The 13,265-nt window shown below is 39.7% G+C and overlaps 1 protein-coding gene across 1 annotated transcript in view; it reads left to right on the top strand.

The window, feature by feature from the left end:
- The window catches only part of RAPGEF5 (Rap guanine nucleotide exchange factor 5), a 236,092-nt gene that overhangs the window by 63,045 nt on the left and 159,782 nt on the right, over positions 1-13,265 (top strand). Inside the window, exon 6 of the mRNA XM_088018447.1 lies at positions 5,665-5,731. Within this exon, the coding sequence (XP_087874573.1) occupies positions 5,665-5,731 (67 nt within the window). The remainder of the gene's footprint in view (positions 1-5,664; positions 5,732-13,265) is intronic.

The following is a 13,265-nucleotide window of genomic DNA, read 5'->3' as shown; positions in this document are numbered from 1 at the left end:
TGCACTACTGGGTATTTACCCCAAAGATACAAATGTAGTGATCCGAAGGGGTACGTGCACCCCGATGTTTATAGCAGCAATGTCCACAATAGCTAAACTATGGAAAGAGCCAAGATGTCCATCGACAGATGAGTGGATAAAGAAGCTGTTTTGTTTTCATATGGGTGTGTGCCATGCATCTCTTATTTGTGGGATCGTGTGTTTGAAAGATTCCTGTATAGTTTGTCTTGGTTCTGTTTTTTTCCATGCCCTAGAATTTCATCAGCCTCTAGCAGAGGTAGTCTCAGGTCCATCCTAAATACTGCATTTCTCTCCAGTCCCTCCAAACCAAACAAAAAGCACAGGACAGCTCAACATCAGCCTGGCTTTAGGGGTTGGTGATGGTGGGAAGTAATGAACAGGCCTGCCTGACATCCCCATAGAACAGACTCTTCCCTGTTAGAATTCTGATTTGGAGACGGGCATGTTTCCCACCCTCCTTGGGGTCCCAATCTAGAATATCTCTGTTTGATGTGAAGGTTGATGTGTAGTGTGTATGAAAGAAGCACTCAGACACAAACGAAGCCCCTGGGAGAGCAGTAATAGCATTTTACATGAAAGCTGAGTGAGGCCACAGCTCCTGTCATTAGGTTTCTTTGTAATGTGCAGCTCAGTGTAGTGTTGGCATAAGTACGTCTGGAAGGTCATGGATAACCGCTCAGCTGGTCTGGCTTGTGCCAGTTATACACAGTCTCTACCTCTTGAAATACTTGACTCCAAATCTTTGCAATCCCAACAACCATCAAATAGACATTTAACACATTTTCTTAAAGGATCAATGTTATGCATAGTGGTAGCTCTTGGCAGCCCACATACGCTATTCAGTACTGACACATAGATGGACAGACAGAACTCGTGCATTTTTGAAGTATCAGTATACAAATGTAAAGTGGTATTATTTGGATAATATTTCCATAATAAAATGCCTCCAGTTTTCCACCCTGAAATACCATGAAACTTCTTTCAGTTAGAAAGGAAGTAAGGTTTTCCAACTCCAAGATGGTATTGGTTGCTCTTGAATCTTAAGGCACAAATATTTTGGCCAAAATCTGGTTGAGGAGTGTGGGTTCTGTCTCTCATATAGAAAATGTATGACAAGCTTTATCTTTAAGAACTTCATTGGAATAATCTCAACCCATTATACTAATTCTCATGAAGGAATTCTCACTAAAAGAATTCTGGGAAACCCTGCAGGGATACCAGGTAAATCCAAGTTGTTAGAAATTATACTGGGCCTGACTGGTATCAAACGAATTCCATTGCCCAGATAATGGCCCCCGGGTGCTGCCTCCTGAGGTTCTTTATTGGAACTCAACACTATGTGACTATTTGGCTATCAGAGCTGAGAGATGTTCTAGGGTGGGGACTTACTGTTCTTTTCTGCTGCAGGATGAATTGTGCAAATGATTATCAAACAAGTGGCTGGGTTGTAAACTGTCACTACATCTATACTAGTTATTTCTTAGAAGAAGATGAGGAGGTAGGGTGATCCTTGTACTGCTATTACTTTATTTAAGGTACTTTCAGAGTTAGCACATCTTTGGTATTTGATATAAGAAGGTCATGGTTGGATTCGAATGACGAGAAGGTCACTGAAAGACAGAACTGCTGCAGGGAGCTGGGAGAACGATGGAACAGCTCAGGGAAAGCATTCTTGAGTAAAAGCAGCGTCCTTCAGTTGAACTGACTGCAGATAACAAGCTAATATCTTATGCAGTGGTAGTCTTGGGATAGTGATTCATAGAGCATTGCTTGAAGTTTCAGGTACTCTGTTAATTTATTCAACAGTTATTTATTGAATGTCTCTTATAGACTAGGTTGTGTTCTAAGTGTTGGGGATATAACCATGAACAAAACTCTGTGGAACAAAATGTCTAGTTCCACAGAGCCTACAGTATACTAGGGGAGGACAGACAATTTCCTAAATAAACAGATTTAGGTTGGTTAAAGATAGAAAACTTCATGAAGATACATAAAGTAGGAAATGAGGGATATGTAGATAAGGGTCAGGAAAGAAGTTGACAGAGACTTCAAGGCTGTGAGGCAAAAGTGAGGTGGCTATCTGAGGGAAGAGTGCTAGGTTAAAGGGATAGCTGGTGCAGAGGTCTCAGGTGGAAGCATTAAAGTTGAAGCAAATGTGAAGGGGGGGAGAGTTGTCAGCCACTGTGAAGACTTTGGTTTTATACTGAGGGAGATGGGGAGTCATTTGAGGATTTTGAACAGAGGAGGGACATCATGATGTGACTTACATGTTAACAAGACCACTCTGGCTCCTGGGTAAAAGATTTGGTGGCTGGGACAATAGTGGTGGTGGTGGTAGAGGTGGTGAGAAGTGGTCAAATGGGAGATATACCTGGAAGGTAGAGCCGATAGGATACCTCTCAAACTACTGAAGACATCTGCCCACAGTACCAGCACTCAGGACTTTCTGCTGGAGAATTACTGGGCCTGCCTTGGGCTGTTGGTAAGCAGGGCCCTTGAGAAGAAGCTGTGGTAATTTGTAAATCTCTGGTGCCTGCTGGGCCAGAGCTTCCTGCTGGCACACACACTCTGGGATGGGTCTTCCTTCCTGGGGTGACTGCTGGTCTCTTTCTGTCTCATGTCACTTGTCACTGCCGTTACCTGCTGATGCCAGCCGGGGTTTCTCCACTTCTCTTCTCTGACCCCTGACAAACCACACGGAGCTTCTCTCTTCCTCTCCTGTTCACTGATCCCCTTGAGTAATAATGGGAAACTAGGCAAGTATTAGAGTTGATTCTTTCCTTTATTCCCCCTTGCTCATTTTCATTACCTGTTTTGATCTGACATGGGAGAACTTTGTCTTCACTGGATTGCACTGACATGTATTTACATACATAAAATCAGAATTTATCTTATTTCATAAAAATACATTCGTTGGGGAAAGACAGTCTGGTATTTTTGGGCATTTTGGCCTAGAGCTGGGGAGGGGACACTGTGGTGAGGAAGGAAGGAGTGATGAGGTGTTATCCTCCCCTCTCTCTAAGCTATTTCACTGTGTGCCTGTTACCATCAGACCCGCTCCTAAGACCTTACTCTACGCCAGGTCAGGTGCGGATGCTGGCCGGTGCAGGGGGGATGGGGCACAGGAACGGGAAAGGAAGAGTATTTCTGAATTCTAGAGTTTTCAGTAGGCTGTAGGATAATCCCTGAAGATTTGGACTCTGAGAGGAGCAGGACCAGCTCTCAGTTTTAGAAAGATAATCCTGGTATCTCTAGGAGATTGGGCACAAGAGGAGAAGCCAGAGACAAAGAAGTTGGTTAGAAGATAGTAAAAATAATTTGTGCAAGAGAAGGAGAAGGCTTCAGTTGTCAGTGAGGCTTAACAGGGGGGAACTGAAGGAAACAGAGGCAATGGCCACAGGGTGACCACGGGGCTGAGTCGTGAGAGGCGCTCGTAGAAGCCGCAGAGGCACGAGGCAATAGGAGTACCATGTAAGTTATGCTGACTTCAAGGAGCCCCTAGAAAATAAGGTTCCTGGAATTGCCCCCCAGAGCCCCTTTGAAGGCAGATGGTAAAACAAGGTGAGCTCAGGGGAGATTTGGGGGCTGGAGAAAGATTTGAGAGCTCTGGTTGTGGTGATAAAAATGGGATGAGGGCTGCAGGACAGCTCTTGGGAGGTCATCTCTGTCTTTCTTACATACACTTCCTTCAGAATTTTTTTTTTTTTTTTTTTTTTTTTTGCCAAGGCATGTTTTGGGCTGGAAGAATGACCAAAGGTAGTTTTGCTCCTGAACAGGGACTAAATCATTTGTCAATAGACCATCAGTGGCTCAGCCATTACTCACGAAGTAGCCATTATCAGTCACATACACAAGAACTTCCCTTGGAATTCAGAATTCCTTTCAGGAGTTTGTTGAAAACACGTTCACGATGGAATCTGTGCTGGTGCAAAATACCTCATGCCCATGACCTCATTGTTGAGCTATGTGCCGGGGTCTGAGAGGCAGGAGCCAATGTGACCAGCCCCTGCTTCACTGCAGATGCAGACGGGTGCTGAAGCCCTTGCTGGTGCCCTCGTACCCAGGGCGTTTGGCTCTCGATTTCCTGTCACATCTGTTCAGTCACCTCAGCTTAACCCTATACACCTGTTTGGATGGCGTAGGTTATAAAGGGTTGCAAATCTCTTCTCAGTGGAACGTCATGTATATGGAAAGCTCGTGAATAGATCATTTTAATAATAAAGTTCATTGTTCGAAATATGCATTTTCCGGGTAACATGCTTTTTGGGGAATATGGGAAGTTACAACACTCCATTCCCACTGTCTTTATCGGGCGGATTTTTAGCTCATGTTTCAAAAAGACTTGGCAGCATAGGTCATTATGGGACTTGACAACATCAGCCCTGCTTTGTACCCAGATCATGCAGTTCTTGTAAAGACAGTGGTTTTTCATCCACTGCTCTGATTTAGAGGGTTGTTGTGGGGTTTTTTTTTCTATAAAAGGTTTTAAAAACATAGAAACAGGAAGCTGGTGCCAGAATCGATCCGACTCGCTTTTCCCTTCTTAAAGAGCTTCTCCTTAGCCCTCCTGCCCCGCCAGGCGAGCGCTGGAGCCGGCCCACTGCAGTTACGGAGATTGAAATCAATCAGAGCACTGCCATTCTGATAACACTGCCCTGCGGGGCAATTACTGGCGACCCTCCGAGTCCGCAGTCCACGGGAGGCGTCGAAAGGGATTGCTGTGGAATAGATCTGGGAGACAAGTACATATGTTCAGTTGGTATTAATTTTTTTTTCTTTGACCAAGACAGGAAAAAAATGTCATTTTATAAAAATTGCTTTAAGTAGATAATTTTAGTACACTTGAAACTAAGGTAATAGTGTGTGTCAAATATGCTTCAATTAAAAAAAAGGAAGAGATAATTTTATATATTAGTGTATACATTTGTGTGGTGAAAATTTTTTCATGAGTTCCATTACAAAAGTGATTCCCCTAAACAAAGTGATCTTATATGTTGTATGTCTCTTTAGTTATTTAGCATATGCACAATTTTCTTGGCTTCTCAACTGGGCTATGGCATTTTCTCTCTCTCTCTTTTTTTTGAGAGCTTAGAGCCTTCTCAGGTATAGGCTCTGATATTTTAAAAAAGAGTGAAGAGCTTCTGCTGCTATTATATTCCACATAATTCCTTTCACAGTATTAGGCCTATAATAGACCATTTCAAAACAAATCTGTTTTAGGTGAAATTCAGATGTAGTAGGAAATTCATGTGTCAGATTTTGAAAATCTGTACTCTATTTAGACTAGGAGGGAATTTTGATACTTAACTGCCTTCCATTCACATCTGTTTATGCTTTGTGCATGCCCATATTCGTAAATCTCATGTGTCAGAACTATTCTGTGATACCATTTGGAGACACATACTCGACCCTCAGGATTTAATTGGTATATTGTAAAGAGGTTCCTGCTAATTGATTTTGAAGGAAGAGTTGAGCCGCAACAGAGCTGGGTCCCCTAGCATTTTTGACACCACGTTATCTGCATTGGGTACTTTCACTTACGTATTAAACAATAATGCCATTATTTGCCATGTGTTCCCCATAACTTGGTAGATAAATTTGAGCAACCGCAACTAAGAGTAAATCGTTCTTTGTTTTTCAAAGGTCTCATCAGAAAATGGAAGACTCGGAAGAAAGCAGTGATGAAATTCTCGCTCGTCTAACATCTGCGGTAAGGCATGCAGTTTTCCCTGCCCACGGGGGCAGAAAATAAAGAGGGCCAGGGTCTTCAAAGGAAGGCATTTGGGTAGCAATGCAGAGAGACACTTGCTCTGTAGGTGCACATCAAATGGGAGGCCCACATCAAGGCAAAAGGAGACATGGCATTGACTTGCTAGCCTCAGTGCAGCTTCTCCAGCAAGATCATAGAAATTCCTAGTGGAAAGTTCCAGAACCGTAGCTGGGGCGTGAGATCTGATTTTCAAAATACAGTATGACTTAACCTAGGGATTGTTGTGACCTGCTACAGAAAAGAGAAAAAAAATGTTTCATTAGGGAAAAAAAAAAGAATTACCTTAACCAACAAAAGACCAGGTCGTTGGTTTCTAACATACTAGGTTGCAGCATTATTGGTTGTTTTCTAAAGCCACTAACCAAGAGTTGGTAATTACCTTGTTAGCTGAGGAAAAGCTCATGCCCTTCTTAATAGAAAAAGCTAGCTATGGTTGCTAATCATTGAGCCCTAGTTTTTGACAGACTCTTAACTATCCTGACACAATATTTATTCATTGGTTTGGCTTTTTGGAAACTTTTCTAACCTCTCCAAAGATTCTTCAGTTCTGCTTTAACTTCATTATTGAAATGGTAATTGCTGAAAATTGTGCTGGATTGGGTTATGTACGGGGATGAAACTGATCTTTCACAGAGTTTTATACACCAGGTCTTAGCATCTGCACACAGGTTGAAAGTTAAAAGTTGCCTTTCCTACCCTTCTGGAATGTAGCTTAGAAAAGTAGTTTTTTACTAAATACAGTGATTGGTGGTATAAAGCTTCATGTGAAATGGAATCTTGACAGCATGTTAAGAAAAAAATATTTAAAGTGACCTTTGCAGTTTTTTATTTAACCTTTTTTTAATTGAGGCATAATTGACATACAACAGACATTAGTTTCAGGTGTATAACTTGATGATTTTGTATTTGTATATATATTGTGAAATGATCACCAAAATAAGTCTAGTTAACATCCATCACATCACATAGTTACAGAATATTTTTTCTTGTGATGTGGACTTTTGAGATTTGCTCTCTCAGCAACTTTTAAATATACAGTAGTCACCATGCCATACAGTACATCCTATGACTTATTTTATAACTGGAAGTTTACCTTTTGATTCCCTTTACCCATTGTGCTGACCCCTGAACTTCTCACCTCTGGCAACCACCAATCTGTTCCATATATCTATGAGCTTGTTTTTTATTGTTGCTGTTGTTGTTTTAAATTACACATATATGTGAGAATGTGAGATCATATGCTATTTCTCTTTCTCTCTCTGATTTATTTCACTTAACAAAATGCTTTAAGTTCCATCCATGTTGTCACCAATGGCAAAATCTCATTGTTTTTTATGGCAAAGTGGTATTCTATTGGGGGTGTGTGTGTGTGTGTGTGTGTGTGTGTGTGTGTGTGTATCACATCTATTTTATCTATTCATCGATGGACACAGGTTATTTCCATACTTGGCTATTATAAATAATGCTGCGGTGAATGTAGGGTGCATATACCTTCTAGTGTTTTTGTTTTCTTTGGATAAATACCCAGAGATGGAATTGTTGGATCATATGGTAGTTCTATTTTTAATTTTTTGAGGCACCTCCATACTGTTTTCCAGAGTGGCTACACCAATTTACATTCCCACAAACAGTGCACAACAGTTCCTTTTTCTCTATATCCTCTCCAACATTTGTTATTTCTTGTCTTTTTTATTATAGTCATTTGGATAGGTGGGAGGTAATATCTCATTGTGGTTTTGATTTGCATTTCCCTGATGATTAGTGGTGTTGAGCATCTTTTCAAGTACCTGTTGGTCATCTGTTTGTCTTTCCTTGGGAAAATGTTTGTCTTTCCTCGGGTCTTCTGCCCATTTTTCAGTTGGATTGTTTGTTTTTTTGCTATTGACTTGTATTTGATATATATATATGACTTGTAAATATTATCAGATATATGACTTGCAAATAGTCCCATTCAGTAGTTGCCTTTTTATTTTGTTGGTGGTTTCCCTTTGCTGTACAGAAGCTTTTTAATTTGATATAGTCCCACTTACTGATTTTTGCTTTTGTTGTTTTTGGTTTTGGTATTGGATCCAAAAAATCATTGCCAAGACCAATGTCAGGGAGGTTACTGCCTATATTTTCTTCTAGGAGTTTTATGTTGTTTCAGGTCTTACAATCAAGTCTTTAATCCATTTTGAATTTATTTTCGTTTATGATTTAAGAAACTGATCTAGTTTAATTCTTTTGCAGCAGCTGTCCAGTTTTTCCAATATGATTTATTGAGGAGATCGTACTTTCTTCATTGTACATTTTTGGCTCCTTTGTCATACATTAATTGACCATATATGCTTGGGTTTATTTCTGAACTTTTTGTTCTCTTCCGTTGATCTGTGTGTCTGTTTTTATGTCAGTACCATAGTGTTTTGATTACTGTAGCTTTGTGATACAGTTTGAAATTGGGGAGCATGATGGTTTGTTCTTCTTTCTCAAGATTCCTTTGGCTTTTTGGAGTCTTTTGTGGTTCCATGCAAATTTTAGAATTGTTCTATTTCTGTGAAAAATGCCATCGGAATTTTGATAGGGATTTCGCTGAACCTATAGACTGTGCAGTTTAAAATATTTACCAAAAAGGAGTACCTGTTGTGTGCAAAATCATAACAGCCATCTTTTTAGAAAACACTCCCTATGGACCAGTTACTGTGTTAAACATTCTGTGTATTCACATATACACATACATATACATTCTGCTAAACTTCACAGCAAACCCTGTGAAATAGGTGGCATTATCCCTGTTTTATAGATAGGAAAGCTTGTAGAGGTAAAGTAACTTGCCCAAGGTCACTCACCTAGAAAGGAACAAAGCCAGAATCTGAACTCAGAATTTTCTACTTCCTAAACATGTTTCCTTACCAACTATGCCTCATTTTTTTTGGTAATGTAATATATTATCAGGATAGTTTCAGAAGCAGCAAAGACATGTGAGATGTTTCCTACAGCCATACCAGGAAGATAAGTACTTTTAGAGAGTTCAGGTACAAAGTGATTGGCAATTGAGCACTGAATATAGTGGTGTATAGATAGTAGATTCAAGAAGAGTGACAGCTTCATCGAAGAGTCTTGAACTACCATTGAAGGCAGTCAGGATTTGAACATGTGGTAATTAGGAGGACATGTACTCTAGCAGTGGGGTTTATTGTGTGCAGGTGGAGAAAGGAGAAAGGGAAAATGCTGAGTAGAGCCAACTGGTTAGAGAAGAAGCTCCTGGTTAAGAAAAGTGAAAGACTTTTTGAACAACAGATTAACAAAATGAAATAGACACATAAAAAAGAAAGATGAGGGGCACCTGGCTCAGTTAGTAGAGCATGTGACTCTTGATCTGGGGGTTGTGAGACCAAGCCCCACATTGGGCATAGAGCTTACTTAAAAAAAAGAAAGAAAAAAAAGTAGAGTTGGAGGTGGGGATACTGATTGAGAGGCTGCCAAAAACCTACTTTATTGTGATTTTTGTGGGAACAAAGAGAAAAATGAGTACAAAGAATTTTTAAAAAATCAGTAGGACTAGGTAAAGATAGAAGAGGAGGCAGAATGGAAAAGTGAGGATACTCTTCAGAAGTTGAGTAAAATATCTGAAAGGAAACATGGAGTTTGAACATGCTGAGTTTGAGGACAAAGAAATATAAAATATATAAATATTCAAGAAACATCTGGAGATGTGAACCTGGAGCTTAGAGAGGTCAGGGCTAAAGTTAGAGGAACCAGTCACAGAGAGGTTGTCAGTTGAAGAGCATACTTGGGAAACGTCCAAAGACAGGAAATGGAAACATGAGCATCGTTGAGTGGGAGATAAAGCTGATTGTGGGCTTCCATCTCTTGCTTACTTAAGACCAACATGCAAAACTAACCCAATTAGGCTATTTCTCTTTCTTTAGGCTAAATTTTCATGATGGAAATTGTGGAGATAAGAAAACACAAATATCTTCCCTGGGCTTGACTGAAATTTGTGATTTTTGTTCACACAGTGTAATTGTTGAGCCACTGAGGTAATGTAAATTAGGTTAAGTTGTGAATTATGTGTATTAGATGCCTGTTTGGTGGGATGGGTACATTAGTGGCATTTACAGAAGAACAGGGGGACATGTGGTGTGGTATGCTGTGCTGCTTGGTCAGGTGAAGTCAGCCATTACTTAGATGGTGAAAAAGAACAGTCCTGAGTATCTGTAATAAAACACTAACCTGGTAGTGGTAGTGATGGAGAGTTTGTGGACATATCTTGAGAGATGAATTAAAATTACAAATTGTGGGGCACCTGGCTGGCTCAGTTGGCAGAGCGCGTGACTCTTGATCTTGGGGTTGTGAGTTTGAGCACCCCTGTTAGGTGTAGAGATTACTTAAAATCTTTTTTAAAAAATGAAAAATCGACTGTGCTGAATCTAGGAGGAAAGATCACTGAGGAGGAGGGCAAAATCTAAAATTCTGGGATCATTAACTAGACACGCTTACTCCCTTGCATTCCTTCTAAAAGCTGATTTGGTTCATCATTCTCATCAGTTTCATTTTCTCTCTGTGTTACTGCTCTCTCCCTTTTCTCATATTCTTCAGTTCATCCAACTTTATCATAGAAGCTCTGCATTTAATGCTTTGAATAGAATTTCTAAATTCCTTCTCATAGGGTACAGTATCACTCCTCATAGGGTATAGTATCATTCCTCCAAGAAGTACCACTGAGCTGAAAAAAAAATTATAACCCAAATTATAAATGGAGCATTGGCTACAAGTTCTAGACGACCTTGAAGCAAATAAATCCCCCCCAAAGCAAAAAATTCGTGCTACGATATATCATCTTTGGTGAAAGTGTTAGAGAAAAAGAAACCTGCAATGAAATTTCTTTTAACACCTCTCTAGGAACAAAAAACATGGTTATAACTGACTGCTGCCCATTGTCAGTGTCACAAAAACATCTTCCCCTGCTCAGTGCCCAGAAGTTGTGATGTAACTCCATCAGTTTTCACATCACCTGTGAACTTGTTCTCTTGTGATTTCTAGCATTCTTTGTAGTTAAAGTCTTGTTCTCACGTTTTTTCACATTTGGGATTCTACTTTCTGGATAGAATGGATCTAGTTTACTCTCATTCACTAAGACCTGCACTGAACTTAGGCCTTTATCTGATTCTTCACCCAATTTGTCTTTTCCTTAGAGTTCTTTTGGGAAATACTTTTTACAGAGACATGAGGAACTGGGTCTTAATAAACAGGCAGTTGTCTTGTATCATCCAGTGCCCGATGGAACTCGAGGATGCAAACTTTTCAAGATGCTCTGTCTTGCTGGCTCTCCCCTTCCTCTGCTGTTGTCTGTCCTTGTGTTCTGCTTTTGCGTATTTGGATCTCCTCTCCTTTGCCATCTCATCTGAAGCCTGGTCATTTTCTCTAAGGTTGTGCCTTTTACAGGACTCTGTTCATACCCTTTCTGGGTCTGGGAAGCATGTAATGTGACTAGGATTCCCTCCATTTGTCCTTCTTGTTGAATCTACACATGGGGGTTGGTACACTGGAGGAATCCCTTTTTGAATAGTAGTATTTGAAGATAACAGTGACAGCTTTCAAGATGGTACCAATTCAGGAAGCAGAAATAGCATGGGATTTGGGTTTTGATGAATCTTTAGAAAGTTAGAATTCTCTTAAGAGATTGTGCACCAAGTTAGCAAGGTTTGGAACTAATCTTAGGTTAGTGAGAGTGGGGAAGATTCATGATAAGCACAATCCAGTGATTTTTACCATATGTAGAGATAGATTTTTTAAAACACTGAAATGCTAGTTTCCACTCACCCTTTTTCCTGGCTATCTGCCTCTCCCTTTCTGGGGAATGGAGAAATGGAGTGTAGTTAATCTCCCTTTTCTTAGTCTATTACAGACTTGAGCAGGCATGTTTGCTTAGAGCATAAAAGTAAGTTAATCCCCCAGGGAATGACTAACCTTCTGTCCAACTGCTACAGAATCATGAACATCTTGTTACCTTATATTTCTTATCTGTGGGGAACATAAAATTCCTACTTGGAATCCTTACCTTGGCTCCAATTTTTCCAGTGGCTTAAGAGCTACTGTGTGATCTGGGGAAAGGCCAAATAGATTGAGTTTTGAGACAAAGTGTCAAGGGAGGCCCCAGAAGACAGACCTGGTTTCAAAGATCATAAAAAATGCACCAGAGGAATTGTAGCACATTTGGGGCACAGTATTCATTGTTCTTATTATTTATAAGGAGCCGTGGGACTCGTCAGTACCTTTCCTCATTAGTTTTTAGAGCTACCCTCATCTGCTAGAGTGTCCACAGGGCCTTAGGTGTGGATCATAGGTCTCTGGGACCACTTGGACAGCTGCAATTTTCCTCAGGTAGGATCTTACAGTGACACTTCACCAAACCATGATCGTCAGTACTTGAACAGACAGCTGAATAGTAGATAGCTATCCTTTGTCAATAAAAAATGCTTAAATGTGATATATCAATTGCACATCAGAATGATTTTCTTCATCCTGGGAATAGATCCCTAAATGCCACATGTACACACACATGCAACTTTTTAGCATTAATTACTAAGTTACCTCTATTTCCAAAGAAACCATCTGCACATACTCAGATTATGTGGTAATCTCATTTAACTCTAGCCTTGAGAATTTGGTTTTGGTGAGCAACATAATACATGCTGTTTTGCCTACTGAAATGATGCCAGTGAGGGGACATTTATTTAAAAACATTTGTTCAGAAAGGTGTGAATGTATAGAACCCATTCAAGAATAAAACAGGTAGGTCTTAACAAACCCCTTGTGAATAGGAGTAGAAGTGTGTGTGTTTGTATATGTGTACATGTATGCATTCATGTATATTATGGTATTTGGTATCTCTTCCCAAGGTGAGGAAAAGCATTTTGATGTGCAATACACATAGAAAACCTAGACATTTTTAATTAATGAGGAGTAGAAATACACCATTCAGCTATCAATTTATATATTGACAGTCATGGGTTTGTAAAATGTTACCGTGAAATCTTATCTGAGGGAAGTTGAAAGTTTTAAGAGGATGATTCATGAACATTTCATATTGGTTGCTGTTTTGTGCATTTGTTTAAAATAGAACTTCTTATAGCTGCTTAGAGGAAATGTAATTTTGCATCCTGAAGGCAATGTTATAGCTTTATACAGTATGTCCATATGTGCAGAAGGACCAGGAGGCATATAAAAGAGTGAAAATTACTTGAGTTTTTGGTAATGATGGAATAAGGTAAATTTTGACTTAGTTCCTGTTATTTTATATTGTTGTAGAACTTAAGTATATAATGAAATTTTATGTGAATACTGGGTAGAGATAATGTGAATTCCACTGCTATATTTGTAAATATCAAAATGATGGTAAAGCTGATAGTTGTCATTACTGTGGGTTATGTTTGCAGTTCTCTTTTATTTATCTGACACTTGGATTGTTTGAACATAAAGACTTTGCAATTTA

This window comes from Eumetopias jubatus, unplaced genomic scaffold (assembly GCF_037043125.1).
Source record: "Eumetopias jubatus isolate StellerSeaLion01/CBP00866 unplaced genomic scaffold, mEumJub1_p1.0 scaffold_14, whole genome shotgun sequence".
NCBI classification, from domain to species: domain Eukaryota; kingdom Metazoa; phylum Chordata; class Mammalia; order Carnivora; family Otariidae; genus Eumetopias; species Eumetopias jubatus.
The sequence above is the reverse complement of the archived record's forward strand: the minus strand, read 5'-3'. Positions and strand labels throughout refer to the sequence as shown.